This window comes from Mesoplodon bidens (assembly GCF_964165515.1).
Source record: "Mesoplodon bidens genome assembly, chromosome: 11".
NCBI lineage: Eukaryota > Metazoa > Chordata > Mammalia > Artiodactyla > Ziphiidae > Mesoplodon > Mesoplodon bidens.
Genome location: NC_138167.1, coordinates 46889598 through 46914930, shown reverse-complemented (window position 1 = coordinate 46914930; position 25333 = coordinate 46889598). Strand labels below are relative to the sequence as shown.

General features: G+C 55.3%; 1 protein-coding gene across 1 annotated transcript in view; it reads right to left on the bottom strand.

The window, feature by feature from the left end:
• Positions 1 to 21553, bottom strand: part of FAIM2 (Fas apoptotic inhibitory molecule 2) — a 29840-nt gene extending 8287 nt beyond the window's left edge. The window contains exons 1-11 of the mRNA XM_081249513.1: positions 21455 to 21553; positions 17927 to 18122; positions 15156 to 15259; positions 14674 to 14738; positions 14147 to 14200; positions 8092 to 8142; positions 7718 to 7757; positions 7186 to 7223; positions 6562 to 6649; positions 6174 to 6269; positions 4460 to 4513 (exon numbers count right to left, since the gene is read on the bottom strand). Of these exons, the coding sequence (XP_081105639.1) occupies positions 4460 to 4513; positions 6174 to 6269; positions 6562 to 6649; positions 7186 to 7223; positions 7718 to 7757; positions 8092 to 8142; positions 14147 to 14200; positions 14674 to 14738; positions 15156 to 15259; positions 17927 to 18122; positions 21455 to 21469 (801 nt within the window). The 5' untranslated portion in view covers positions 21470 to 21553. The remainder of the gene's footprint in view (positions 1 to 4459; positions 4514 to 6173; positions 6270 to 6561; positions 6650 to 7185; positions 7224 to 7717; positions 7758 to 8091; positions 8143 to 14146; positions 14201 to 14673; positions 14739 to 15155; positions 15260 to 17926; positions 18123 to 21454) is intronic.
• Between the last annotated feature and the right edge of the window lie 3780 nt (positions 21554 to 25333).

Sequence of the window (25333 nt, the reverse complement as noted above, 5' to 3'; positions counted from 1 at the left end):
TCACTGGGATCTGGGCCCTGCTCTGACACTTGTCTTCCCCCGTTTCTCACACATCCTCCTCGAGGCAGCAAGGAGGATAGGGATCGCTGAGTGAAATTCTTGCCTAGCTGCGGTGCTGGAACGGCCCCACATGGTGCTGATACTTCTCCATCGGCTAGGGTAGGAGATGCCAGGATGGGCAGATGGAGAGACCAGGGCTGCTGAGCACTGGTTCTGGGGATGGGTTGAAGCTACAGGACCACAGATTCCAAAGGACAGAAGTGATGCTGGAAACAGGATCAGATTGAGGTCAAGGACCTTCTGACTTGAGCTTAATGGGGAGGAATGGGGACCTTAGTTCTTATGGGGCTGGGCCTCTGTGGGTCTCCATCCACCTGACACTGAGAGGAGGGAGGGGAATGAGTCTAGCAGCCCCTCCTCAACTCTCCTCACGCCATGGGACCCAGGGGACGGGCTGCAGGTCGTCCCTTCTTTGAGCCAGGTGGCAGAGGGCAGGAGATGGGACTGGGGCACTGACACCACGTGCTCCGAGCCATTGTTTACATAACCTGCAGGATGAGCCCAAAACTGTCTGGAGTGTTGCTCTCCTAATGAGACATTAACAGGTAATTAGGCGCAGTGGTTCCTCCCCCGTGACTCACAGAAGACTGATGCTTAAGTCAGCTACGCACCTATGCTTTCTTTGCCTCACTCTGACAGCGCCTCTCAGGCGTCTGTTCATTCTGCAAACATCTAGGGGTGCCTGCTGTGTGCCACGCACTGCTCTAGGCGCCATGGATGCAGCGATGAGCAAGCCAGACCCAAATCCCTGCCTTCAAGGAACTTAAATTCTGCTGGAAGGAGACAAACAATAAATAAACCAGAAAAATATGTAGGATGTCAAAGGATGAGACGTGCTATGGAGAAACAGGGGTGTAGGGAGCAACGTGTGCGTGCCTGCATGTGCGTGTGTACACACTCAGCACAAGAGATTGTAAATAAAGCAAACACTTGAAGGAGGGGAGAGAGGGAGCTGTGAGCAGATGGGAAGGAACAGACAGAGGCAACCTTGGGTGCAGGGGCCCCAGGCTGGGAGTGAGCCTGCCATCCGCAGGAGCAGCAAGGATGCCAGCGTGGCTGCAGCAGAGTGGGCGACGGGAGGCCCTCGTGAGCTCAGGGAGGGCCTGCAGGCAGTGGAGAGCGATTGCTGGAGGCCAAGCGGAGGAGTGACCTGACCTCATTAATGTGTAACAGGATCACTCTAGCTGCTGTGGTGTGGGACACAAACTGTCGGGGCAGCACCCACGGGAGGCCATTTCAAGAATCCAGGTGGAAGGTGATGGCGACATGGACCAGGAAGTAGCCGTGAAGGTGGAGAGAAGCAATCAGATTCTGGATAGAAGGCGAGGCCAACCGGATATGCTTCTGGGCCAGTTGTGGGGCGTGGGGAGAGTGAGGAGTTGAGGTGTCATCAAGGCATTTGGCCTGAGTGACTGAAAGGATGGAGCTGCCACTTACAGCAACAAGGAAGGCTGTGGGAGGAGCAGGGGTTCAGGGGAAGAGCAGGAGCTCAACTCTGTGCACATGAAGTTTGAGGTGCCCATTACATTTCCAAGTGTGGACCCGGAGTAGGCAATTGGAAAGTCTAGTGTGGGATTCCAGGCTAGCGATGTAAAATTTAGGGTCATTATCATAAGAGATGGTATTCAAAGTTTTGAGACAGTCTGAGATCCCCTAGGGAGTGAGTGTGGATGGTCCATGGCCCCAGAGCCCTCCAGTGTGACCCGGGAAGCAGGAGGAAAACCAGGAGAGCTGGTGTCTGGATACCAAGTGAAGAAGATGCTCCTGGGGGGAGGGAATGAGCAATTGTATCAAATGCTGCTGAGAGTCGAGCAAGATAAGGACTGAGATATGACCTCTGGAATCAGTCACAGGGAGGCCATTGTGGACCTCGGAGAGAGCATTTTTAAGAGGGTAAGAGAGAATGGGAGAAGAACTGAGTAGAGAGAAGGGAGGAAGGGAGGAGAGGAATTGGAGAGAGTGTAGATTCCATTTTAAGGAGCTTTGCTCTAATTGGGGGGGCTAGAGGGAGATGTGGGTTAAGAGTGTTTTGTGTGTTGCTGTTTTTTCAGTTGGGAGAAATTACAGCCTGTTTCTATGCAGATAGAAATAATCCAGTAGTGAGGGCAATACTGATGGTGCGAGAGAGGGAGGGGGAACATTGCTGGAGAGATCACCCCAGCCTCTCCCCACTTCAAGCCAATAGAAGTTGTCCTCTTTGAGGGGGACGATGGGGGTTCTGGCAATAGCACCAGGCTGGGCACAGGACACCTGGGTCCTGTCCTAAATCTGCCCCTTACTGGAGGTGGAACCCTGTGCCAGCCCCTTAACACCCGGGACTTCGGATGTGGAAAGCGGGTCTTCACACGTAGAAAGCAGGTCTAACAGCAGCACTACCTCCCTCCCTGGGTTGTGATGGAGATCCAGTGAGGTAATAGGTGTGAAAGTGCTTTGTAAAATGTAAAGGGTGGAACAGATGGTTGGGATTATTTTTATTATTCTAATAATGCAAGGGATTATTAAACAAATTTAAAGGATTACTGTTTACCCAACCCAACTTGTACACACAGCCTCCCCACATAGCTGACACACATGCTGTGTCCTGATCAGCGCGAAGCCAAGTAAACTCCCTGACCCTCCATCAGCGCTCGCCCTCCTCCCACTCTGCCCGGCACGGACCCCTCTTCTTCCATTTATCCCTGGCAAACGCTGTCCTCTGAGGCCTCCCCAGTCTCCCTCCCCTCAGTCTGACCCTCCTTCCTTTCCTCCTAGCCGACACCCCCCCACCCCAACCTTTTCATCAAAATTTGTCTTTAGCGGGTACTGTGTGCAGGAAAGAGTGCTGGTCAGGAGCCAGAGAAGTTAGTGTCGTAGGAAAATCAACCATCCTGGTTTGCCCAACCTTGGAGTTCCTAGGGGGTTCCCCCAAGAAGTGAGACTTTCAGTGCTAAAACTGGGAAAGTTCTGGGTAAACAGGGATAAGTTGGTCACCCTAGTCTTGACCAAGGCCAATCACACTTAGTTGATTTACCATTATCTTGCAGGGAAACCTTAGAAAAATCACTTAACTTCTTTGGGGTTAAGTTTTCTCATCTCTAAAATGAGAGGCTTGAAGTTTCACTAGACCCCTTTTTCAGCCCTGTCCAGCCCTCAGCTTCTGAGCCTGGAGGCCATTTACTCCATAGATATTTACTGAGTGCCACTATGTGCCATGCACTGTGCTCTTCCTGCTGACTGTGGCATCCTGGGCACACAGCACACACCTCACACATTGTAGGTGCTCAATAAAGACCTGTGGAAATGAATGAATCTACCACACCCCCATTCCTGGCTCGATCCCTATCCACACCCCCAAAGTCTCTGCTCATAGTTCTGACCCCTATTTTCCCCCCATCTCTGCTCCCCCACTCTGTCAGCCATAAGCCTCTGGAACCTGTGATTAAGCCCAGAACTCTGACCAGACTGAGTTGAGCTGAAAACACCAGTGAGGGAGAGGAGAGTCTGGTCACTGCTCCCGCGGGCAGTGGATGTTTACCTTGGATGCCACCCCACTGCGCAAGAAGATGTCACCAACACACGCTTGCCCTGGCGCACCATCACATTCAGGTGCTGGGAGCCCACTGAGCAAAGGGCCTGTGTTGGGCTGCTCTAGGCAGACATCTGCCCCGGTCACCTTCCATCTCCTGGGCATCTGCCTCCAGCCACCCCACTCCCTTCCCCACCTAGCCTCAGACCCTGAGTGGGGCTCTGGGGCCATCTGTGCAGATTCCCAGTCTAACCCTCCACTTCCTAGGATGCTGTCTGCTGTCTGCAAGTCATTTAAAGTCTCTGAGCTTCAGGCTCCTCATCCTAATCTGAGAACAATAGAGCCTAGTTTATAGAGTTATGGTGAGGATTCAGTATATGTGCAGAGCTTGCTGTGGGAGAAGCAAGTGCTCAATAAATACCAGCTATCATTGTTATCATAACCATAATCATCATCATTAACTCTCTCAGTTTGGTGAGGACAGCCAAGGACAAGCTCCATCTAAGTGCATCTGTCACAGGGTACCTGGAATCTCCCTTGCTCCAAGAAGCTTTCCCAGATTACTCCCAGCAGAGCAAGGACTAACTTAGTCCATGTGGCTGGGACACCCTCACTCTCCCACCCCCACAAGCAGCACTGAACCTCCCCAGGAGCCAGGGGTACCTCTTCCCAGCTCTGTCTAAAGCGTCAATCCTGATGTTACAACCTTCCTTGACCCTCTGCCCAGGTCAGCTGGTCTGTCTTAGAGACCTGAGCAGCACTGAGCCCTTCTGCGCCCACTGGTACTTCACAAGGGTTCAGAGAAGAGGACTATGAGGAAGATAGGGATGGTGGAGGGGCCTGAGGAGATGGTGGGAGGCTGAGAAGGCAGGGCCCCCAGGAGGCCACACTCACCAACGTAAACACGCCTGCCCCCAGCACGGCATACACTGCATGGAGCCAGGGCACCTGCAGGGCAGACAAAAAAATGGGCTCAAGGATGGCGAGATGGGCAGTGCGGCAGAGGGGCAGGGAGAAGGGATCAGTCGAGAATGGAGGGTGTGGCACAGACCTCCCCAGGGGGGCCCTCTCTCACCACCCCCCAAACCCAGCCCCAGACTGAGAGGTCCTTAATCCCCTGGGTGCTCACGGTGGGTGGGGGAGCCCCAGGGTAACAGTGATCCTGGAGGGCTGGCAGGGGAGGTCCAGATGGGCCAGCACTTCTTTCCTCCACACACAGCCCCAGGCTCAGGCTGGCCCAGAGTGACTCATCCTATGGGGTCCCTGCCATCCTCCCAGCCTGGGTCTGGCCTGAGGCTGCGCCCTTCTCCCAGTGTGGACTCATCCCTGGGCTGTCTGTCCCCATGTCGGGAGCTTCCTGGCTCTGCCTGTGTGGGTAAAGGGGCTCAGGTAGAAGGGGACAAAGGCTTAGGCCCAGGGGTTGGGGGGGCATCTGGCATCCCTGCCAGCTGTGCTTGATGGGATTGCCTGCAGAGGCTGGAACAGCACCCCTTCCCAACCTCTGCTCCCCCCAGGCCTCAGGGGCACCCAGCTGAGTGCGGAAACCTTGCAAGAGGTGCCAAACCAGCCGTGCCCTCTGAAGAGCCTTCCCCCAGAAGATTCCTGGAAACATAGGCATTCCATCAGCCTGACCCGGGTCAATAAAGGGTTCTTTGAAGCTCTGGGGCCCCTTCCTGTACCCCGCCCCCCCATCCTAGATATACAGAGGGGCCCCAGGCCAGCTCCGGCTCCTCCCTTCGTCAACAGGATCCTGGGAAGAGCCAAGGAAATGCCAGAACCAATCCTGACGTTCTGGACTGGGAGGCAATAACCTGGGGCTGGGCAGGATGGGGTAGGGATGGGGAGTGAGGAATCCTGCTCTCAGCCTGGCAGAAAAGGGGCAGTGGGGGACCCCCGTACTAGAGGTAGCTAAGAGGAGCCCGCGGCAGGTACAAGCCCTGAGCCCTCAGCACGGGTCCAACAGCAGCTCTCTTGGGTTCCCAGGGTTCAAACCCCCTCCTGTGATGCCCTCGGTCTGCCCCTTCTGCACCTGCAGCAGCCTGAGTGCCTGGAATGGGTCACGGAGCCCTGAGCAGTCTTAGTGGGATTTCCCAGGCAGGCCGGACACTTCTTAAAGAGCTGAGATTCAGCTGTCCCCATGGACACCCTCATGGGGCAGGGGTATGCTCGGAGCCCCGCTGTCCCATTTCCCGCCTGCCTGGACAGCCAGATCCTGCCTCTCTGGACTTGACTTATCCCCCAAGAGTCCCCTCTGGGCCTGGTGGCCCCATGGAGCTCCGGAGCCCCCTCCCTGGCCTAGGGTTTAAATGATCTGAGCCCTCCCCCTCAGCCTCACCTCCCCGCTAGTGGAGAAGATGGGAAAGGTGAAGCGGATGTGGCTTGTGGAGTGGGCAGGTGCCCAGACCTGTCAAGAAAAGCCTGGCTTCGTTGTTTGCTTACACTGCCAACCAGCCAAGGGCAGGTGCCAGGAGGGGCAGGACAGGATGGCAGGCTGTGAGCCCTTGGCTCCCGGCCTTCCCTGGAGGGTGCAGGAGGAAACAGCGCCCTCGGGCCAGCAGTCCCACCCCCTCCATCCCCACGGGGTCGGTTGGGACACTTGGAGACTCACATATTGGAAGGGCAGGAGGATGGCCAGGATGAGTCCACTGAAGAAGAGAGTCATGAGGAGCACGAAGAGCACGCCCTGGCAGGACGTGAAGTCAAACTGCAGGGATGGGATGGGCATCAGCTGCCGGGCCCCTCAGGCCTGCATGGAGCGGCTTGGCGTTCCTGGGGGCCCTGGCTGCGCAGTGTGCTGGCCAGAAGGCCGAGGCCTCGGCAGCAGGCCACCTTCCTGTGCTCACCCCAGAACCCCGTGTTCCTCCCGCTCCCATCCCAGGTGGCCTCCCCAGGCACTACTCATGCCTTTTACCTCCCCAAGCTGGGGAATCCAAGGTTGGAGCACCCCCCCACCGCCCCCCGCCAACCTTCCTCAGCCCGAAGGCCCCAGGGCTGACCTTGGTCTGGAAGCTAAAGACGGTGACCGAGAGGCAGACGAGGGCCGTGATGCCCAGGCACAGCAGCACAGATGTGGTGTTGTAGTAGCTGCAGGATGGGCAGGCCAGGAGGTCAGCTTCAGGGCAGGGCTTCTGGTCTCCCCTTGCCCTCCTCCAAGGTCCTCCCCTTCTGCCAGGACCTGATCCCACGACTTCTGGCCCCCAGCCTCTCCCCTTTCCCAGGATCCCCCTTCTCTCTGCTTCCTCATCCTTTCTACTGGGACCCACCCTCCCCAACATGCTCACACTCAAAATCCTGTTAGAAGGATCTTGAAGAGGTGGAAATGGGGGTGGGGAGGGGTTTATGCTGGTGTCTGGAGGTGGCTTATAGGGAACTGTGTGATCACGAATCTGGGGTCTTTTCAGCTGCAGCTTGAGAGGTGTCACCTTGCTCTCCTCCGTCTCCCACCTCCACCCACCAGCCTGGCCAGGTCCTGGAGGCCGAGTGCGGGAGGAGCGCGCTCTAAGCCAACGTCTCCTGCCTGCCTGAATGCCCACCCCCCGTCCAAACGTTCTCCGGAAGGACTGTGCTTGGGGCAGCTCCTCTCGGGGTGTGGCCAGCCCCCGTCCACCTGGGCCCTTTACCTGGACAACATCCCAGTGAGGTAGGCCATGGACAGGGTCTGAAAGGAGAAGCAGGATGAGGGAATGCTGGGGGCCCAGACACCTTCAAGGGCCAGCCTGGGTCTCCACCCCTTGTGCGTACCCCTCAACTCTGAGTCTGCTTTGCCCACACACACATTTACCTCCAGGATTTCTCCCGGTGAAGGAGGTCTCAGCTGTCCCTTTCTTTTATCTGCAGCCCTGCCCGTCCCCCTTTCTAAGATTCACACCCTCCCCCCCCCGGCTCTTGTTATCCATCTCTCTAGGAGTCCCCATACAAACCTCTTAAAAACAAAATCACAATGGAAAGAGAGAGTGGATGGAGTGGGGAGAGAAAGGCCATTTGGAAAGAGAGGGTGGGGTGTCTTTGCAGAAGTGGGGCGAAAATGCCCCTGCCTCCCCCAGTGACCTCCCATCGGCTATCTCCAACTCCTAGCCCTCGAAGCTCACCCTTCAACCCTCCTCCTTCCATCCCCACTCAGCATCTGTCCCCAGACACTCCCACATCACTTACAAAGATGGTCAGGAGGATCAGGTTCCAGGGGAAATGCCTCCTGTAAGGCAAGCCACTGAGTTCAGAGGAGAGAGGAGGGGTACCTGCAGCACAGGCTGGGTCATGCTGTTCGAGGGCTCTCCGACACACTCAGCCCCACTCCTCGGAGCTTCTTCCTTCAGCCACATCCCCATGTGCCCCCATCTGTGCCTTCACCCTCCCCCCACCTCTGCGGTGCCAAGTAAAGGAGGGAGGGGCAGGCCTGCTTGATGGAGCCCAGAGAAGGATGGGGCCCTCTTAGGGGTGCACTGGCATCAAGCAGGACTGGGGCCAGAACTTCCAAGGCCCTGCTCATGTTCCCACAAGCCATGTTGCTCCTCAAGCCATCATCATACCTGGGTCCAGAACAGCAGGCCAGGGTCAGGTAGGTCGCAAAGAAGACAGCGCTGTGAGAGACAGATGGATGGGAGAGCTGGCCGTCCCTGAAGGCCCTCCACCCAGTCCCCTGCTCGTTCCACTCTCTGCCACCCCTGCCCACAGGGCACCAAGCAGGGTGCCATGGGCCAGGGGCAGGGGTTGGTTAAGCGCACGATCATCTTAGAACCTTGCGATGGGCAGGGTGATGGTATAATTCCAAAAGAAAGGAAGGGGAATAAGATGAGCCTCCTTCTAGAAATACTGAATCTTGGGTGCCATGTGATAGCTAACCACCCAATGCAAAGTGGTTCCCCCCCAGACAATATCTTATTACTTATATATATTTTGAAAAGCTCATATACAGTGTTCTCTATATGCCAGGCAGAGAGCTACATGCTTTATGAGTATTAGCTAATATAATCCTCATATCTTCTCTATGAAGCACGTTCTTCACTTTATAACTGAGGCACAGTGAGGCCAGGTGAGTTGTCCAAGGTCATAGAGCTACCACATGGCAGAGGCAGGGTTAGAACACAGGCATTCTCCTCCAGAGTCCTAGCTTTAACCACTACCCCGCACTGCCTCCTTTAGGCCTTTCCCTGGCCCTGTCACTACCTACAATGATCTTGTCTGTCCTGCCAGCACCTGGCACAGTGAGAAGTACCTGTGGCATGAATTTCTGGATCAGGTGGCCGTATCCATTGGGAGACTGGCAGGAAGCTCAGGTGGAACCCAGAGACAGGGGTTGAGGATTAAGGATTTTCTGGAGAGCAGTGGAGGTGGAGGCCAGTCCAGGTGGTAGGACATGAGGGCTGAAGACCCAAGAGTGGGGCATGCTCATGTCTACCTAGATTGGTGCTAACACCAACGCACGGTCTCCAGCTCTCAGAGTGCCCTCAACACATGGCACCTGTCATCCTTCCCCATCTCCCTCCTCGGTTCTCTCACCCATCCCCTACAGCAACAATGCCAACCATCCTCCTTCACCTGCACACCTCCCAGGCTGCCTCACTCTCCTGCTTGGTCTGGCCTGATGTGTCCCAGAAAGATTTGAGATGAGGGCGGGGGGCTCCACTGGCTCCCTGCCTGCCGCCTGCAAACATCGCGTCATGCATCTATGTGTCCTTCCTCCTGTCCCTCCTCCCGTCCCAGGTGAATCCCCCCAAGCCTCTGGGTCCTACACCCTTAACTGCCCTGCCATCGACTGCTACATCCTCTCCCTCACAAACCTCCTCAGCTGTTCTCCATCTTTAACCATGTTTCCCGGCTCCAGCTACTGCCACTTTATCCACCCTCACAGCCAAGCTTCTTGAAAAAGTTGTCTCCACTCACGGCACCTTCTCCATCTCACAATTACTCCTCATCTTAACAAACCAGCCCGTCCCACTTAACGAGAGCTGGCTTTGCCACGTCACTATGACCTTGTTGAGTCCAACTGACACTTGTCCATCCTTATCTGACCTGGACATGCTGACATCTGATCTCTCTCGTTGTTTCCCTGGTTCCACAATGACACAGCCTTGGGTCCCCTCCTACCTCCCTGGTCACTCCTTCTCCATCTCCTTCAGCACAGGGTCTCTCCCATCAGACTGTCTCCCTTCATGATCCTCTTGGGGGGGTTCCCTCATTCCTAGGACTCCCTTTATCGGGCAGATGCTCATGACTCACACACCATATTTCTGATCTAGAATTTCCTTCTCAACCTCAGACCTGAATAACCAACTGCCTACTGGGCAAACACAGCTGTTCAGAAACATGCCAAATGCAGCAGGTTAGAGCCGAACCTGCCCTCTTCCTTGCTCCTTCTCCTGCATCCCCTATTGCAGAGGATGTCATGCAGCCTTCGAGTCACCCAACCAGCGACCTCGGTCAGCCTTGACTCTCACCCTGCCATGCCCAGCTAATCACTTGGACCTGCTGATCCTCTACCCAGGCAGTTCTCCAATCTGTCCCCTTCTCTCCATCCCCACGACCACCCTTTTAGATCGGGTTATCTCTGTCTATCTGGTCCTTCTGCCTCCAGCCCTGCCTTCCACTCTCCAAGCTACAGGCAGATCCCATCATGTGACTCTCCTGTTTAAAATTCCAAAGAGCTGGTGATGCCCTGCGTGATCCGCCCCCGCCTACCTCTCCAGCCCATCCCGCACCGCACTCCGCCCCTCCATCTACTCTCTCATTGCCCTCTGCACCCCTCACAGTGTGCCCACCACTCTCTGCCCCTGCTGGAAAGGACCGACTGGCGAGGATGCCTGGGGCTGAGGTTGGAGGGGCTTCCTCTGTGCACCACGGGCATAACTCAACCAAAGCCTGCACCCCACACCCCATGGGTCTGCTCATCTGATCCCCACCCAGATGTAGCATCTGGAACAACCTATCGTCCAACCCAGGGCCTGGCACGGGTTAGGCAATCTTTAAATATTTCTGGATGAACTGTGAAAGCACAGGGAATGTAGGGGTTGAGACAAGCCTATTGGATTTGGTAAATAGGAGCCCTCCATCTTCACCCTCTCCTATTCTTCAGTGGTTCTCAATGATGCATCACTGCTGTCACAGTGATGGAGGGGTTCTCAGTGCCAGGGCCAGGGCTGCAGGCCATCCTGCTCCATGAGGAACAGTGCAGTTGTCCTGCCCCAGTTGTTAAGAAATACCCCAGCATCTGCTCTCTTTCGGTCTCCCTTGAGTCACCAGTCACTTCGACAACGATAATAATAATACCCTTGTCTATGTGTATCCTGGGTGTGGGGCCTGTCTCCCTGGCCAGACTGGAAGCTTCCTGAGGGCAGGGCCCAGCCTCCTTGTCTCTCTGGTCCAGAGCTCCTCAACCCTCAAGACGAGTGGTCGGGAGGAAGGGCAGAGGGACGGATGACCTGGAGCGTGTGGGGCAGTTTGGGAGCCTGACCCTCACATTTCACATCCCAGCTCTGCCGCCACTATCGTGTGACCTTGAACAGCTACTTCACTGCAGAGCTCCAGCTTCCTGCTTTGTAAAACGGGAATACTGGTACCAACTCACGGGGCTGTAGCGAGGACTGAACGAGAGCGTGCAGTCCAGCCTTGAGCACAGAGCCTGGCACTGGGTAGGGACCTGAAGATGGGAGCTGTTATTATTATAACTAGAACCTGGCTAACTGACAGCTTCCTGGAGAGGCTCGGACCCACCTCCCCCAAGTCTGGTCTCACACTTTTCCTTCTCTGTCCGGTCCCCCCACCTCCACCCCACAGCCCTTACTCCTCCCCCGCACGGTAGGGAGGCCCGCAGTCCCCGCTGCCAAGGCTCATAAGGCAAGAGCCCACTGAGGGAGATGACTGGGGCCTGGAGAAAGCGTGGGCTGGGGGAGGGGGGTGGTGCTGGAAGGCTGCCATCCCAGGGAGCGAAGAATAAGTCACAGAAGAAGTGAAAGACAGACTTGCTTGTCAAGAGCCTGGGCCCCAGGGCCTGAGCTAGAGCCGTGGTCTGTTTACAGAATGTCAAGACCGAGGCACGAGGCTCAGGTGGAGGCCAGGGTCCAAACCCAGTGTCCTCCCCCAACTCATGATGCTCCAGGGCCAGTCCCAGGCTGTGGGGAGGCAGCAGAGCGTGGAGGGGAAGTGCACGAGCTTCTCAATCAGAAAGACAGGGTTCAATCCTGGCTCTGCTGCTTAGGAAGCAACATCTTCTCTCTGAGCCTCAATTTTCTCATATATAAAATGGGGATAATAACAGTATCTGCCTCGTGGGGCTGTTGTTAAGGATCAAATGAAGAATATCTGCAACTCACATGGCACAGTGCTTCATACATAGAAAAAGACCTGTTTTATTCTTACTGCTATTAAGGGCTTGGTATTTGGAGGACGTGAGACCCACTAGGTGTCAGACCTGCTAGGTCTCAGACCCAGAGGCAGACTCAGGACTGGACAGCGACGTGGGGAGGGGGCAGGGCGGGGCAGAGCAACAGGCTGGCTCTCTAGAGGGCAGCGCAGCATCTTGGTGGTGAATTCCCAAGCACCTTTAAGGCTTTGCGACGCTCCATGGAAAGCACACGGTCCACGCCCACTTCCGACTTCTCTCCACACCCACCCACCCCTGAGTCTGGGACAGCATCTGTTTTCTGCCTGGAGCTGTTGAGGAGGAAGGACCTCTCACCATTCAGAGGTCAAATTCTCACACCATCCTCAGTGGGGTGGACTCTGCCCTCAATTCTAGAGCCTGCTTATTCTTGGACTGTCCCTCTGCCACCATCTGCTTAGGGCACAGAGTCCCCAAGACCCTCCCGCAGGAGGCCTGACGAGGGGCCTGGGGACCGCATTCCCGAGGTGGCAGGGCGCAGAGGCTGCCAGGCGGTGCTGACGTGCCGGGAGCCATGCCAACCCGCCACGGGGGCTGGCCGGGGTGGCAGTCCCTGGGGCCTCATCAGCTTTAGCCTACAGTGGCCCCCCGTCCCCCACGACGCCCGCCTCCCTGCCTGGTCTGCAGACAGGCCCTCTGTCCTGTGCCCTAAGAAAGGCTCTGGGTGCGAATGTCCTCTCCCCTGGGACCCCCAACTTGGCTGAGCTTCTCCTCCACTCCTCCGCTCCTCTGGGGAGCCCCAGAGGCCAGGACGTCTCCTTCCTGTCGGCCTTTGGCTGGCTTCTGTTAACTGGAGGCCCACTCTGGGACTGTTCTAGGCTCGGGTGGTCCAGGAGGCTCTGGGCTGAGCCTATGTTCCCACCAGATCCCCATCCAGGAACAGGCCTGGGACAGCTGTAGTGTGCAAGCTCCTTGGGTGGCCATTCAGAGCCTCCACCCCAGAAGGCCTCACTGCTCTCTGGGATGTCCCGATTCCCCTCACGGAGCCTTGCAGTGCTCCGCCAGCCTGGTCCCTAATTTACCCAATGTACCACGTGCACTCCCACTCCCATGCTTTTGCTTAAGTCACCCCAGTCCCCAGACCTCTTGGCTCATCCTTTGAGGCGCACCCACTGACATGGACTGAGGGCTCCCCCTCCTCTGAACGCTGCTCTTTCATAGGCTGCCTTGTATGCCCACCACCTTCCCCTGCAGAGGCCTCCTCCCCACCAGCTCCAGTTCTGGCCTGGGCTCACAGAGGGTGCTGAAGGAGACTTTGCTGACAGTAGTTCTGCTTTGAACAGGGTGGTCCGGCCTGGAAGTATCCAGAATGACTCCTTAATTGCCCACATAGGAGGGTCAGAATAACCTCTCAAGTTACCTGCCGTGCTCCTTAAAGAGTAGAGTATACAAGCAGGAACCAGCTGCTCGAGGGGAAGGGAGTCTGCCAAACAGAGGGATTAAGAGTACAAGCCTCTCCCTGGTGGCGCAGTGGTTGAGAGTCCGCCTGCCGATGCAGGGGACACGGGTTCGTGCCCCGGTCTGGGAAGATCCCACATGCCGCGGAGCGGCTGGGCCCGTGAGCCATGGCCGCTGAGCCTGCGCGTCTGGAGCCTGTGCTCCGCAACGGGAGAGGCCACAACAGTGAGAGGCCCGCGTACCGCAAAAAAAAAAAAAAAAAAAAAAAAAAGAGTACAAGCCTCAACCTGAATCTTGGGTTTGAATCCCAGCTCTACCACTGCCTACCTGGGTGACCTTGGGAAAATTACTCAACCTCTCTGAGACTTAGTTTTCTGAGGAGTGAATGCAACGCTGCACATCATGCACGTAGAACAATGCCCAGCCCTTACTAAGCACTTTGTAAGTGGTAGCTCTTATGATTAATAATTCACAAGCATTAATAACAACTATATGTTAATATTGAGTAGCAACATTATCATTAGTGTGGGCCAAGGTGGCCCAGCCCCCCTTCTCCTCCAGGCCAAGGTCTGAGTCTCCCTAGCCATGACCCCAGTTCCACCCTTCCCTCCTTGGGCAGGCACCAGAACCAACACCCATCTCCTCCTCTCCCCCCTCAGCTCTAAACACCCCAGAAGGCCCCTTCTGGCCATGCTCTTGTGAGGCAGTTCCTACAGGATGGGGAGAGGTCATGGGCTGGGATTCTGTCAGCGGCGATTTCCCACCTTGGCTGCGGAGGGTGTTCTGGGAAGGGGTCTAGGTATACTTACTAGGATGCCCAGTACCAGCCTGGGTTGGCCTGGACATAGTCCTTAACGGGGTCACTGCAGGGAAGGGAGGGAGAGAGAATCAGAATTTACCCTCTGTCTCCATTTCTGGTTCAACAGCTGCACCTGCCCCCACCCCGCCGCCCCCGCCCCCCTGCCAGTTCACAGGACTCAACTCAAGAGGAAGAAAGGAGAGACCACACCCCTGGTGGGGGAGGGAGCTCCAGCCACAGTCTCCCAGTCTCAGGCTGAGACTTGGATGCGCCCAGGTGTAGGGCTGCTGCATCTGAGAGGAACGACTGCTTCACAGACACCTGCAGGCCCAGAAAGCATGGGACCACCCCCTGCTGGACGGAGGGCCCCTCCCTGTGCACGGTCTAAGGTTCTTCCCAGCATGAGGTGGGCCGCTGCCCTGCGCCAACATCTTCAGGCGGACGGTTCTAAGAACAGTCTGACTCTGGACCCTCCTCCGCAGGCCGAGACCTGGCGCCACCACCCGTGGAACGTGCTGGTCCACACAGCCAACTCACCAGAAGGTAAAGAGAGCCACGACACCCAAGGTCACCAGCAGCTGGATCAGCAGAATGGTATAGACCTGGGGGTGGGAGGGGGTTCCGCTCAGCTTGGGGGGCCCTGTTGGGGGCCAGAGAGGCTCAGTCCCCCAGCAAGGCTCAGGGAGACCCCAACTTCCTGGCGACTCGATCTACCCTGCAGACCCGCATCCTGGGCCTTCCACCCTCCTTCTTAGGGGGCATCGGAATGAATCCAGGACAAGGCGAAAGGACAGCAAAGAGGCTCCAGAGCCCACACCCATGGGATCTGGAGAGAAGAGACCACGTGTTCAGCCGTAGCAGGGGGCAGTGGGCACCCCAACTTCCCAGTAGGTGCCGTCAGCTGGCATCACAAGGATGGGGAGAGGGATGGCCTCTGGGCAGGAGACTGGGCCAGCGGCTTCTCGAGAGGCTCCCCCCACCCAGCTTCCCAGTCTGGGAGAGTTGGGGGAGGCAGTTACCTTTCTGATGAAGACTCTGCGGACGTTCTGGTCGTCCCAACTGAAGGTGGTGAAGAGCTCATGGTCTCCGGTGGGGAAACCACTCTCATAGCTAGAGCTGCTGCCTGGGTGGGCAGGGGGAGGGCCATGAGCGCTCCCACACACATGAATACCACCCCCAACGGCTCAGAGCGACCTTTTGTCAGACTGGCTTTCTGGACCAGGCAACGCCCTTCTCTCCAGCCCCATTCTCAAACCTCCTCCTGCCCCACCCCATCCCATCCCACAGAGATCCCAGATCTCTCCCAGGTTGCCCCTCACCTTTCCTGTTCTGAGTCTGAGAAGGAACTGTCATGTCCCCTTCCCACCCCAAGCAGGGGCTCCCTGGGGCCCAAGCTCTGCCATACAAATGTGGCCCTTCCCTCTTGTGCCCCCCAACCCCCTTCCTGGACATTCTGCCTCCCTTGTGGCTGAGAATCAGGGAAGGACAGCCACTCCCCCGGGGCCACCTCACACATCCCAGAGTCAAAGGTCCTACCCTGGCTTGCTCTGAGGCCCCGGGGGTGGGAACTGGGGACTCGTAGGTGGGGTGGACCTGCTGGTGCTCCAGCTGAGAACCAGAGCTGGGGGGAGGCTGGAGGGGAAACAGAGCCAGGACAAGGGCAAGAAGTGGCGTGTGGGTGTGGGTGAAGTTTGGGGGCCTGGTCCCAGAACTCAGGCTTTCGGAAGAGCATGGGCTCTGTAAGCAAACACGCGGATCCCTCCCCAAGACTGACTAGCTGTGTGACCTTAAGCAAGTCACCAGCCTTCTTTGTGTCTTCTGTGATATGGGTTGGTGATACCCACCTCATGGGGATGAAACGAGATAAAAGTGAAAGCTCTGTGCCTGATGCTGACGACACCACCCTCTCTCTTTCATCCCTCGCCTGGGTCATGCCTAAGGCCTCAGGTGTGTCCACTCTGCTCTCCACCATCCCTGCCAGTTCTCCATGACCTTCCCCTCCACAGCAAGAGCCTGTCCTGGCCTTTCAAATCTGACCTCAGCAACTGTCCCGCTTCAAACTCTTTGATGGCTCCTCACTGCCTTTTACTCAAGTTCAAGTTCCTTAACAAAGCCTCCTCAGCGTCCCACGAGTCCTCCAGCCCCACTGCACACTACTCCCTTCTACTTATCTCCAGCCTGACTGTATTTTTTTCAGCTATGTGCTCTCTTGCCTCTGGGCCCCTGCACATTCTTTCTTTCAGCCTTGGACACTCATTTTCCCACCTCTTCACCAAGCTAGTACATGCCATCCTCAGGACTCCCCTCATGGATACCCCTTCCTTCAGGAAGTCTTCCCTGACTGTCAGGCGGGTTAGTTGAACTGCCAAGGCCTCCCTCACTGTCTTTCACCATGTGGTAATCATCCATTTACTTGTCTACACCGTCAGCTCTGTGAGGGAAGGGCTTGCAAATCAACGCATCCCCAGAAATTAGCTCAGTGCCAGACACGGTGCCTAGTGCATGCTTAGTAAATGTTTGTCACACGCTGACTGAAATGAGCTGCCTTCCTCTGCCCTGACAGTTCACTGGAAAACATTCCTTAAGGCAGCCAGTCCTGGCAACCAGGATATGGGAACTGAGGAAGGGGGAGGGAGGTGGACCCACTGCCAACCTGGGGCTTGGAGACCCTAAACCTCTTATCCTTCACTCCTTCATGTTCTGTCCACGTCCCCCACCAAAGCCCAAATGGCCAGGCCACAGAAGGGGAGAAAAGGAGAGAAAAAGCAGTCCTGTGGGTGTCAGGGGCAGGAGGAAGGGCTCCCATGAACACCAGACCTTCAGGGGTCCTCCAGTAGATCACGATGGGGTGGGTCCGCTTGGGTCCGGGCAGAGGGGCTTTGTAGTGGGAGGTGTGGACCATGGTGGCCACTCCTCGTGAGTAAAGACTGAGGCATTGTCCCCAGGATCTCTTCTAGAATTCTGCTGTGGGTGGGGGTGGGGTGACAAGGTGGGGGAGGGGGTCGAGGGGGCTGAGGAAGACTTCCTTGCAGCTTGCGGGAGCTGTACACGTTCCCAGCCCTGAGGCAAAGCTCCCACAGGCTTCCACACTGAACAGAGGGCCCCCTACCAGCCCGATTCTTAGTCTGCAAGGAGTTGGCATCAGCCCTGGTGGGTCGGCCTAGGAATTGTGCCTGGCCGTGAGGGACGCTAAGGCTGGCATCCACACACCTTCCCCACATCGTGCTCTCCCGCCCCCAGTTAAGGCCTGGGGGAGGGTAGAGAGACAAGGAGAGTGATGAGTGAAGTGGATCCTCAGCCCCCACCACTAAACAACGCTGGGGCCTCCATGGGGACAGGTTTCAGATCAGCCAGCATGTCAGCAAACTGCACTCACGCTCACAGCAAGCCAGCCCCAGCTGAGGCCACAGTTAGCTGCAGCCTCGTACTGCTCCTTCCTGTGTCCACTCTGACCTCTCTCACTCCCTCTCTGCATCCCCTTCTTCTAGAACAGCCCCTGGTTTTTCTCCCCCATCTGTCCCCTCCTTTTGCCCTAGCCTGGTGACTTGAAAATGCCCCTCTTCCCCATCCAAGAGAACTATGACTGCAGAAACTGTGTCCCTCCTTCTTCATGGAGTTCTCCTTGACCTACCCTCAGAACAGCCCTCCAAATCCCAAACCTTTGCCATCAGAGCCTCATACAACAACCACACAGTGCATCTATTTCTGGGCAACTTCTTCCTTCGCAGGTTTTCCATCTGGGCCCACCATTCCCTCTGATGCTCCAGCCTCCGGGAGCTGAGAGACTTACTAGGGTCCACGTAGGCCCAGCTGGGGTGGAGAGGCACAGCCGAGGGGGCTGGCGGGAAAACTCCTGCCTTCAGCCCCTCCCCAGAGGTGGCCTCCTCATAGGAGGGTGGGGCCGAAGGCACCGCTGGAGCCTCCTTCTTCTCACCATTCGCCTGCTGCTGCCCCTCTGTCCCGGGGGCCTTGTTAGCCACAGAGAGCTGTGGAGTAGAGGCAGAGAGAGACAGTCACCAGGGAGAGGGCACCTTCTAAGTCCTCTTCCCCAGCCCCTCAATCTCTGGAACTTCCATGGGTACTTTCTCACCTGCACTAGGAACGGCAGTGGTGCAGACAAGAACCTCCCTATTTTATGTGGGGTATATATACAATGGAATATTATTCAGCCTTAAAAAAGAAGGAATTCCTGTCATTTGCAACAACATGGATGAATCTGGAGGACATCACGCTCAGTGAAATAAGCCAGACACAGAAAGACAAAAACTGCAGGATCTCACTTATATGTGGAATCTAAAATTGTCGAACTCATAGAAGCACAGAGTAGAATGGTGGTTGCCAGGGTCTGGGGGTTGGGGGGAATGGGGAGATACTGGTCAAAGGGCACAAAGTTTCAGTTATGCACGATGAAAAAGTTCTGGAGATCTAATTACAGCCTGGTGACTATAGTTAACAATACTGTATTGTGTACTTGAAATTTGCTGAGAGGGTAGATCATAAGTGTTCTTGCCACACACACACACACACACACATACACACACAGAAGGTAACTATGTGAAGTGATGGATGTGTTAACTAGCTTGATTGTGGTAATCATTCCGCAAGCTATATGTATATCAAAATATCTCACACCTTAGATACATACAATTTCTATTTGTCAATTACACCCCAATAAATCTGGAAAAAAAAGAATCTCCCTATTTTACAGATGGGAGAACTGAGCTCCAGGGGTGTCAGGGCTGGCCAGGGGCACACACTGGAGCTGGGATAAGAACTGAGGAAGGAGAAAATTCTTAGGAGAGCCCACCATTGGTGGTCACTGTCCCCGGGGCAGGGACTGGCGCTATATGGTTCCACCGTTTCCCTGGGGTCCAGGGAAGGGCCTGGCACAGAGTAGTAGGCCCTTAAAAGTATTACTGAATGAAAGGTCCTCTCATCGAATCTCCCTGCTACCTTGCTCGTTGTATTTTGATCCCTGTTTTTTAATGAAGGGACTGAGGATCAGAGAGGAAGAATGACTCAGAGCTACACATGGCCCACCGGGCTGCAGAGCCCAGGCACCGTCCACTGGGGCTGGCCTCCTTCTGCTGGGCTGGAGATGACCAAGGAGGGTGGGGATGGGAGAGCAGGGAAACAGAAAGGGGAGAGGAGAGGGAAAAAAGAGGAAGAGGGGGACTTCCCTGGCAGTCCAGTGGTGAAGACTCCATGCTTCTACTGCAGGGGGCATGGGTTCAATCCCTGGTCAGGGAACTAAGATCTCGCACGCTGTGGGCAGCGCAAAGGAAAAAAAAAAAAAGAGGAAGAGGAATGGGGGCTGCAGGGGAGCAGAGGGTCAAGGCCCCTGGCTAAGAGTCCATTCTGACCTCACGCTATTGGAACCTCAGCCTCTCCCTCAAACCAGAACAGAATCTGACTGTCACTGATGGAAGGGAAAGCACCTCGTCATTCAGCCCCTTCCTTCATCTTACAGATGAGGAAACCGAGGCCCAGTGGGAAATATCCCATGGCAGGTTGAAAATTCAAGTCTATTTACACTCAGATATGGCCCCGGTTAAAATGTGCAAAGCTAAATGTGCAAAGCTAAAATGTGCAAATTTAGCTTTGGTGAGAAGATAGGGGCTGGGAGGGCCCGAATGATGCCGCCAGGGAAGGGAAGATTGGGGAGGCGGGGATGGTATGAAAACTGAAACGTCACCAAAAGGACTGAACCTCAGAAAACAAATGGGATTTAGGTCTGGTTCCAAAAAGAATGAGTTAAACCTGCAGGGCCACTGAGGAAGGCTGCAAAGTTCCTTCTTTGCGGGAAGCGTCTAGCTGAGGCAGCCCAGAGATGGACAAGCACCGGAAGGTTTCTGCTTCCATCCAGCCCTGAGGATGACCGAACTGGAGGGGTCTTTTCCATCATCAGAAAGCCTGGGAGCAAGCTGGGGGTGAGGGGCAGAGGAGGCAGGGGCAATACATTCACCTCAGGACAGGAAGCAGCGTCAGCAAAGTGACTGGTGGAGGTGGAGGTGGGAAATGGAGAGAATCTGCAGAGCGGGGAGCTCTTCATTTTCCCCATGGTGAACCCCACCCCTGCATCCTTAGGGAAGGGCCTCAGAACCCAGGCCTGTGGGAGTAGGGCCCAGGCTCATCCCTCCCACTCCCCAGCCCCCTTCATCACCCAGATCAGAAGGGTCATGCCCGGGAGAATCCATTTCAGCCCACCAGAACCAAGGTTCTCTGAGCCCAGACCCAGGGCTTGTGCCTGGGAAAAGGATTATCACCTCTGACTTCAGCCCGGTCCAGATTGGTCCTCTGCACCAACAACCACCCTGCTGACCCTAGGCCCTGGACCCCCAACATCCAGCATTACCAAGTGAAGTCTGTCCAAATGGCACGAGGTGGTATCACCCAATGACATCATTTTGAGGCCTGATGAGCTTAAAAAACAGTGAAAGGAGGGTCTGAGAGCCCAGGAAAGATGCCATTGGCTCTGAGGCTCATCTCTGAGAAAAGAAGGGGGAGTGGAGGGGAGGCCCTTCTTCTGTTTTCTCTGCCCAATCCTTAGCACCCCCAAGCAGAGGGCCAGAGGACCCTCCTTCTTTGCCCCAGGCCCTGGTGGTTGTATAATTCCACAGGCTATTGATGTTACATAACCCTACTAGGCCAGCCAAGTCTCTGCCCCAGCCCCTCCTCTACACTTCAGGCCTAAAACAGGAACAAAAAGAGATGTTTTATCCGATCCCATTCAGTCCTATGTCTGGCCAAAGCCAAAACAAAAATTAGAACATCCTGAAGCAGGGTTGCCATAGGAACCCCCCAACCACAGGGGCTGTATCCAGATATGGAATAATGACAGGGAGTTTGGTGGGGCAGGGGGTTCTGTGGAGGGTGTAAAAGATGAGTATAATATGGTTGGGGTTGGGATTGGACAGAGTGGGGGTGCCCTATAGGGCCTGCCCCTCAGGGCTCACCCTGGGGATGCGTGCACGCGCGCGCACGCACACACACACACACACACACACACACACACACACACCAGACACCTAAGCTGACTCCTTAAGGGGACATGGGCGTCTGTGAAGGCTCCTGTGATGCCAAAGCAATTGGTGGAATGTAGATGGGAGGAGAGGTGAGCCTGGTGGGCAGGAAGAGGCCACAACCCATTCCTTGAAACAGCCCTTTTGGGCCTCTGACTTCAACAAGGACCACGCAGGACCTTCGCATAAGAGCCAAGGGAGGATGCTTACAGTGGTCCTGAGAGTTTGCTTAGGATGACAGGGAGATGGGGGAACCAGAGGATGGAGGATGATGCAGGTGGGGGAGATGCCGGTACCTTTCCCTGTGTCATGGTGCCGTCTCTCCGGGAAGGGGTCCCTGAGGCAGGGGCGGCCGCTTGGGTCACCGCAGCCTGCCTGCGTCTCTTCCTTCCTCCGCGTGGGTTCTAGCAACATCCACTGCAGCCGGGCCAGGAGGACCGGAGCGTACCATCCAGACGCGGGGAGGGGGGCGGGAGATGGGGGGAGGAGGGGTCCAGGGCGGGCCTGGAGGCTGCGGCGGAGGCCTCTGCGGATTTGCAAGCGGAAGAGGAGGAGGCGGCGCAGAGCTCTTTCCTTCCACCCCCTCCTTCCTGTTATCCTCACCCCTCAGGCACCAGGCAGCTCTGCGCTGCGGAACTGGCCAAGTGGATGGGTCCAAGCGGGCGGGAGGAGGCACCGGGAGTCCATGACACCCGACCAGCTGATGCTGCCTGCCTGTAACTGGAGCTGGGTGTCAGGGCCTTATCTCTCCACCATCTTTGCCGCTGACAGGCTCCGTTGTACCTCTGCCTGTTTCCCCTCCCTCTTTGGATGCGGCCCTGGTTTCTCCATCACCACCTCCCCTCTCATCATCTCTATTTCATCATTCACGCTGGAGTGGCGAAAGTCTCCGATATCTTGTCTACCCTACCGTCTTCTAAAAGGCCCCCTGGGCCCTAAGTTCCTGTGGGCCTTCGGGCAAGCCATGTGGGCACCTCTCCTTGCCTCTCTTTTCTCACCTGGGAAAGGGGGTGGGACAGGCTCTGGAATAGGGAGGAGACAGATACAGGGGTGGTGGAGGCTGAGAATGGAGGGAAATGGGAGCAAGAGGCCCCTCCCTACCTTGTCACAGAGACATGGGGCTGGGAGAATGCAGCTTGTATTTTTTTCAACCCTGCTGGCACATTTTACCATATCTTTCTGGAGAGGCCTCTAGGTCTGTCTCAAAACCTCTCCAACCCCCTACACTGCTCCCTTTTTGCCTCCATTCTCAGCCTCCACCACCCCTGTATCTGTCTCCTCCCTATTCCAGAGCCTGTCCCACCCCCTTTCCCAGTCTTATCCTTGGGACTCGGCCATCACCGGGCCTTGTTTTCTGCAGTTGCTGCAGTGTTACCGTGGGATTTGCAATCTCAGGAGCTGGGCTCGAGTCCCAATTTAGTCACCCACTGGCCGTGTGACTTTGACAAAGCCTTAACCTCTCTGAGCTGCAGCATCTCCTATGGAAAGGAGGATAACAGCGGAGCTCTGTCCATCCTAGATTTACTGTGAGACACAGGAGTTATGATGGTGGAAGCACACTGAAGACCACAAAGGGTTGTGAGTATTTGAGTTATTATTATTTGAGGAATCTCCTGGAACTGCCCCAGGGTGAGGGCACAGAGATCTGCCTAAAAGAAGGATCTGAACCTTGTAGGATGGGATGAGAAACCAAGATCTGGTGCAGGTGGGGGTGGCCCCCTACCTTCTGCTTCCCTGTCATCTCCCAGGTGGACCCAACTAATGGCCTGTGAGATAGCAGGGTCCTGGGCCAGCAGGTAAATTGCTGAAGTCTTTTTATCACCTCTACTCACCTGGTATCTCCCACTCCATAAGCACCAACTTCCAACACACTTGCTTAAACCTGGGCCTCCCTGTGCAGATGCTCTGTCAGTCCCCACACACCCAAGCCCTTCCCCACCCCCTTTCCCATCCCATCACTTTCCTCCCCAAGCCCTTCTCCTTGACCCCTTCCTCCCACAAGCTGCTCCCTGGCCCTGGCACTGCTGCTGAAGCTCTGCCCAGCATTCCAGGTTCTGGCCTTCCCCTCCCTCTCCGCATCTGTGTTCTGGAGCATTTTCCTTCTCCTGCTTGGCAGCTCAAGTGCCGTCTCCTCCAGGAAGCCTCCTTGGTCCCTAGTGTGGGTTAGATGCGCTTTTCTGTACTTTCATAGCGCCCTGACATAGCACCTGTCACGTGGCACTGTGGAGTTTGTCTGTCTCCCCATTAGACTCTAAGAGATCCTGTCTGTAGCAGTTTTTGTGTTGGCAGGACTGAGGACAGTGCCAGGCATGTGGAATGAATGAATCCTATTGCTGTTTCCCAGACGTGCAGTGTTGCACAGAGCCTGAATTTATGTAGGCCTTGGCATTTTCCTGTGTTTGTGACTCTTGCTTACTCCTTCTCTCCCCATTCCCTCTGCTCCAGCCACGCAGGCTTCTTGGCTGTTCCTTGACTGGACCAAACATAGCTCAAGGCCTTTGCACTTGCTGGTCCTCTGCCTGAGATATCTACACGTCGCTGCATGGCTCACTCCCCCACTTACTTCACTGCTCTGCTCAGACGTCACCTTATTGGGGGCAGGAGGGGCCTTCCTGATCCTATACAAGTAACAGTGCCACCAATGTAACCCCACCCAGCTCACTGGACAGTCCCTTTTTCCTGACTCAGCTTTATTTTTTTCCATGGCAATTGTCACCTCTGACATATAATTATTTTTTAACAGCTTTATTGGAGTATAATTGCTTTACAATGGTGTGTTAGTTTCTGCTTTATAACAGACTGAATCAGCTATACATATACATATACATATATCCCCATATCCCCTCCCTCTTGCGTCTCCCTCCCACCCTCCCTATCCCACCCCTCTAGGTGGTCACAAAGCATAGAGCTGATCTCCCTGTGCTATGCGGCTGCTTCCCACTAGCTATCTATTTTACATTTGGTAGTGTATATATCTGACATATAATTTTCGTTTAGTTTTTTGGTCTCTCTCTCTCTCCCCCCACGAACTATATGAGAGGATGCATTTTTGCACTACACCCTTGGGTTAAAATAGTGCCTGGCATGGATGTAGTGGGTGTTTGGTAAATGTTTGGCTGAGCAAAGGGAAACATTATATACAATCCTTATATTCCTCAGACATTTGGACATTGTCAGTGCTGTGATGTTTCTCAGATGTTGGACTCCATGACCTTGACATCACTTATATGTCCCGTTATGTGGTCTTCAGACATCACCCAGATGTTGGAATGTTTGTCTATCACTTTGCTGGCCTCTGGAGGCAGTGAGGTCTGGTGATCAAGAGCGTGGACTTCAGAGTCAGGTTCTGATTCCAGCTTCTCCACTTGAAGGCTGTATGACTCCAGACAAGTTAGTTCCCCTCTCAGAGCCTCAGTTTCCGCATGTATAAAATGGGGGATAGTGATAGTACTGACTTCACAAGGTTGCAGAGAGGTTTAAATGATAATATATGTGAAGGGCTTCACACAGTGACCAGCACATAATAAGCTCTCAGCGTAAGTGAGCTATTAGCCTTAGGGATTCCACAAATGTTGTTTAATGAAATAATTAATTTCCACCCTCATAAAGCAGCTGGGCTCCACTGTTATTCATTCATCACGTGTGTCGTGCCTACCTCTGTGCGACACACTGTAGTAGATGCTCTGGGTGGTTCAAAGAGGAATCAGACCTGCAGCCTTTCCTCAAGGAAGAACGATCCATCACATATTCAGAACTCACCCCCGTGCAGTGCTGGGGCCGGAACCGGTGCCGTCAGGGAGGTTAGAAGACAGGGTGCCTGAGGGGAGCCAGGAAGAGTGAGGGGCTCCCCAGGGGAGTTGGGAGCTTGTTGGGGTCACATCCTTGAATCCCTAGCCCAGGGAATGGGCTTTATTTTGTTAGCATGAAGTAGGGAAATGGGGCTGGGGGAGAAGGGGCAGGTTTCAAGGTTTTTTGAGCAGGGCATGCTCCAAAAAGACCACACTGCTGGAGCCATTTTTGTCATTAAAGCATTTTCTTAATCGAGAAGGGCAGAAGGATGCATCTGTGAGCAACACGTGGGAGGAACTGAATGAGGAAGAGACTGGAGGTGCAGAGACAAGCAAGGAGACTTTGGGAGAGGTCCCGTGAGGGGCGCTCAGAGCCCAGACTTGAGA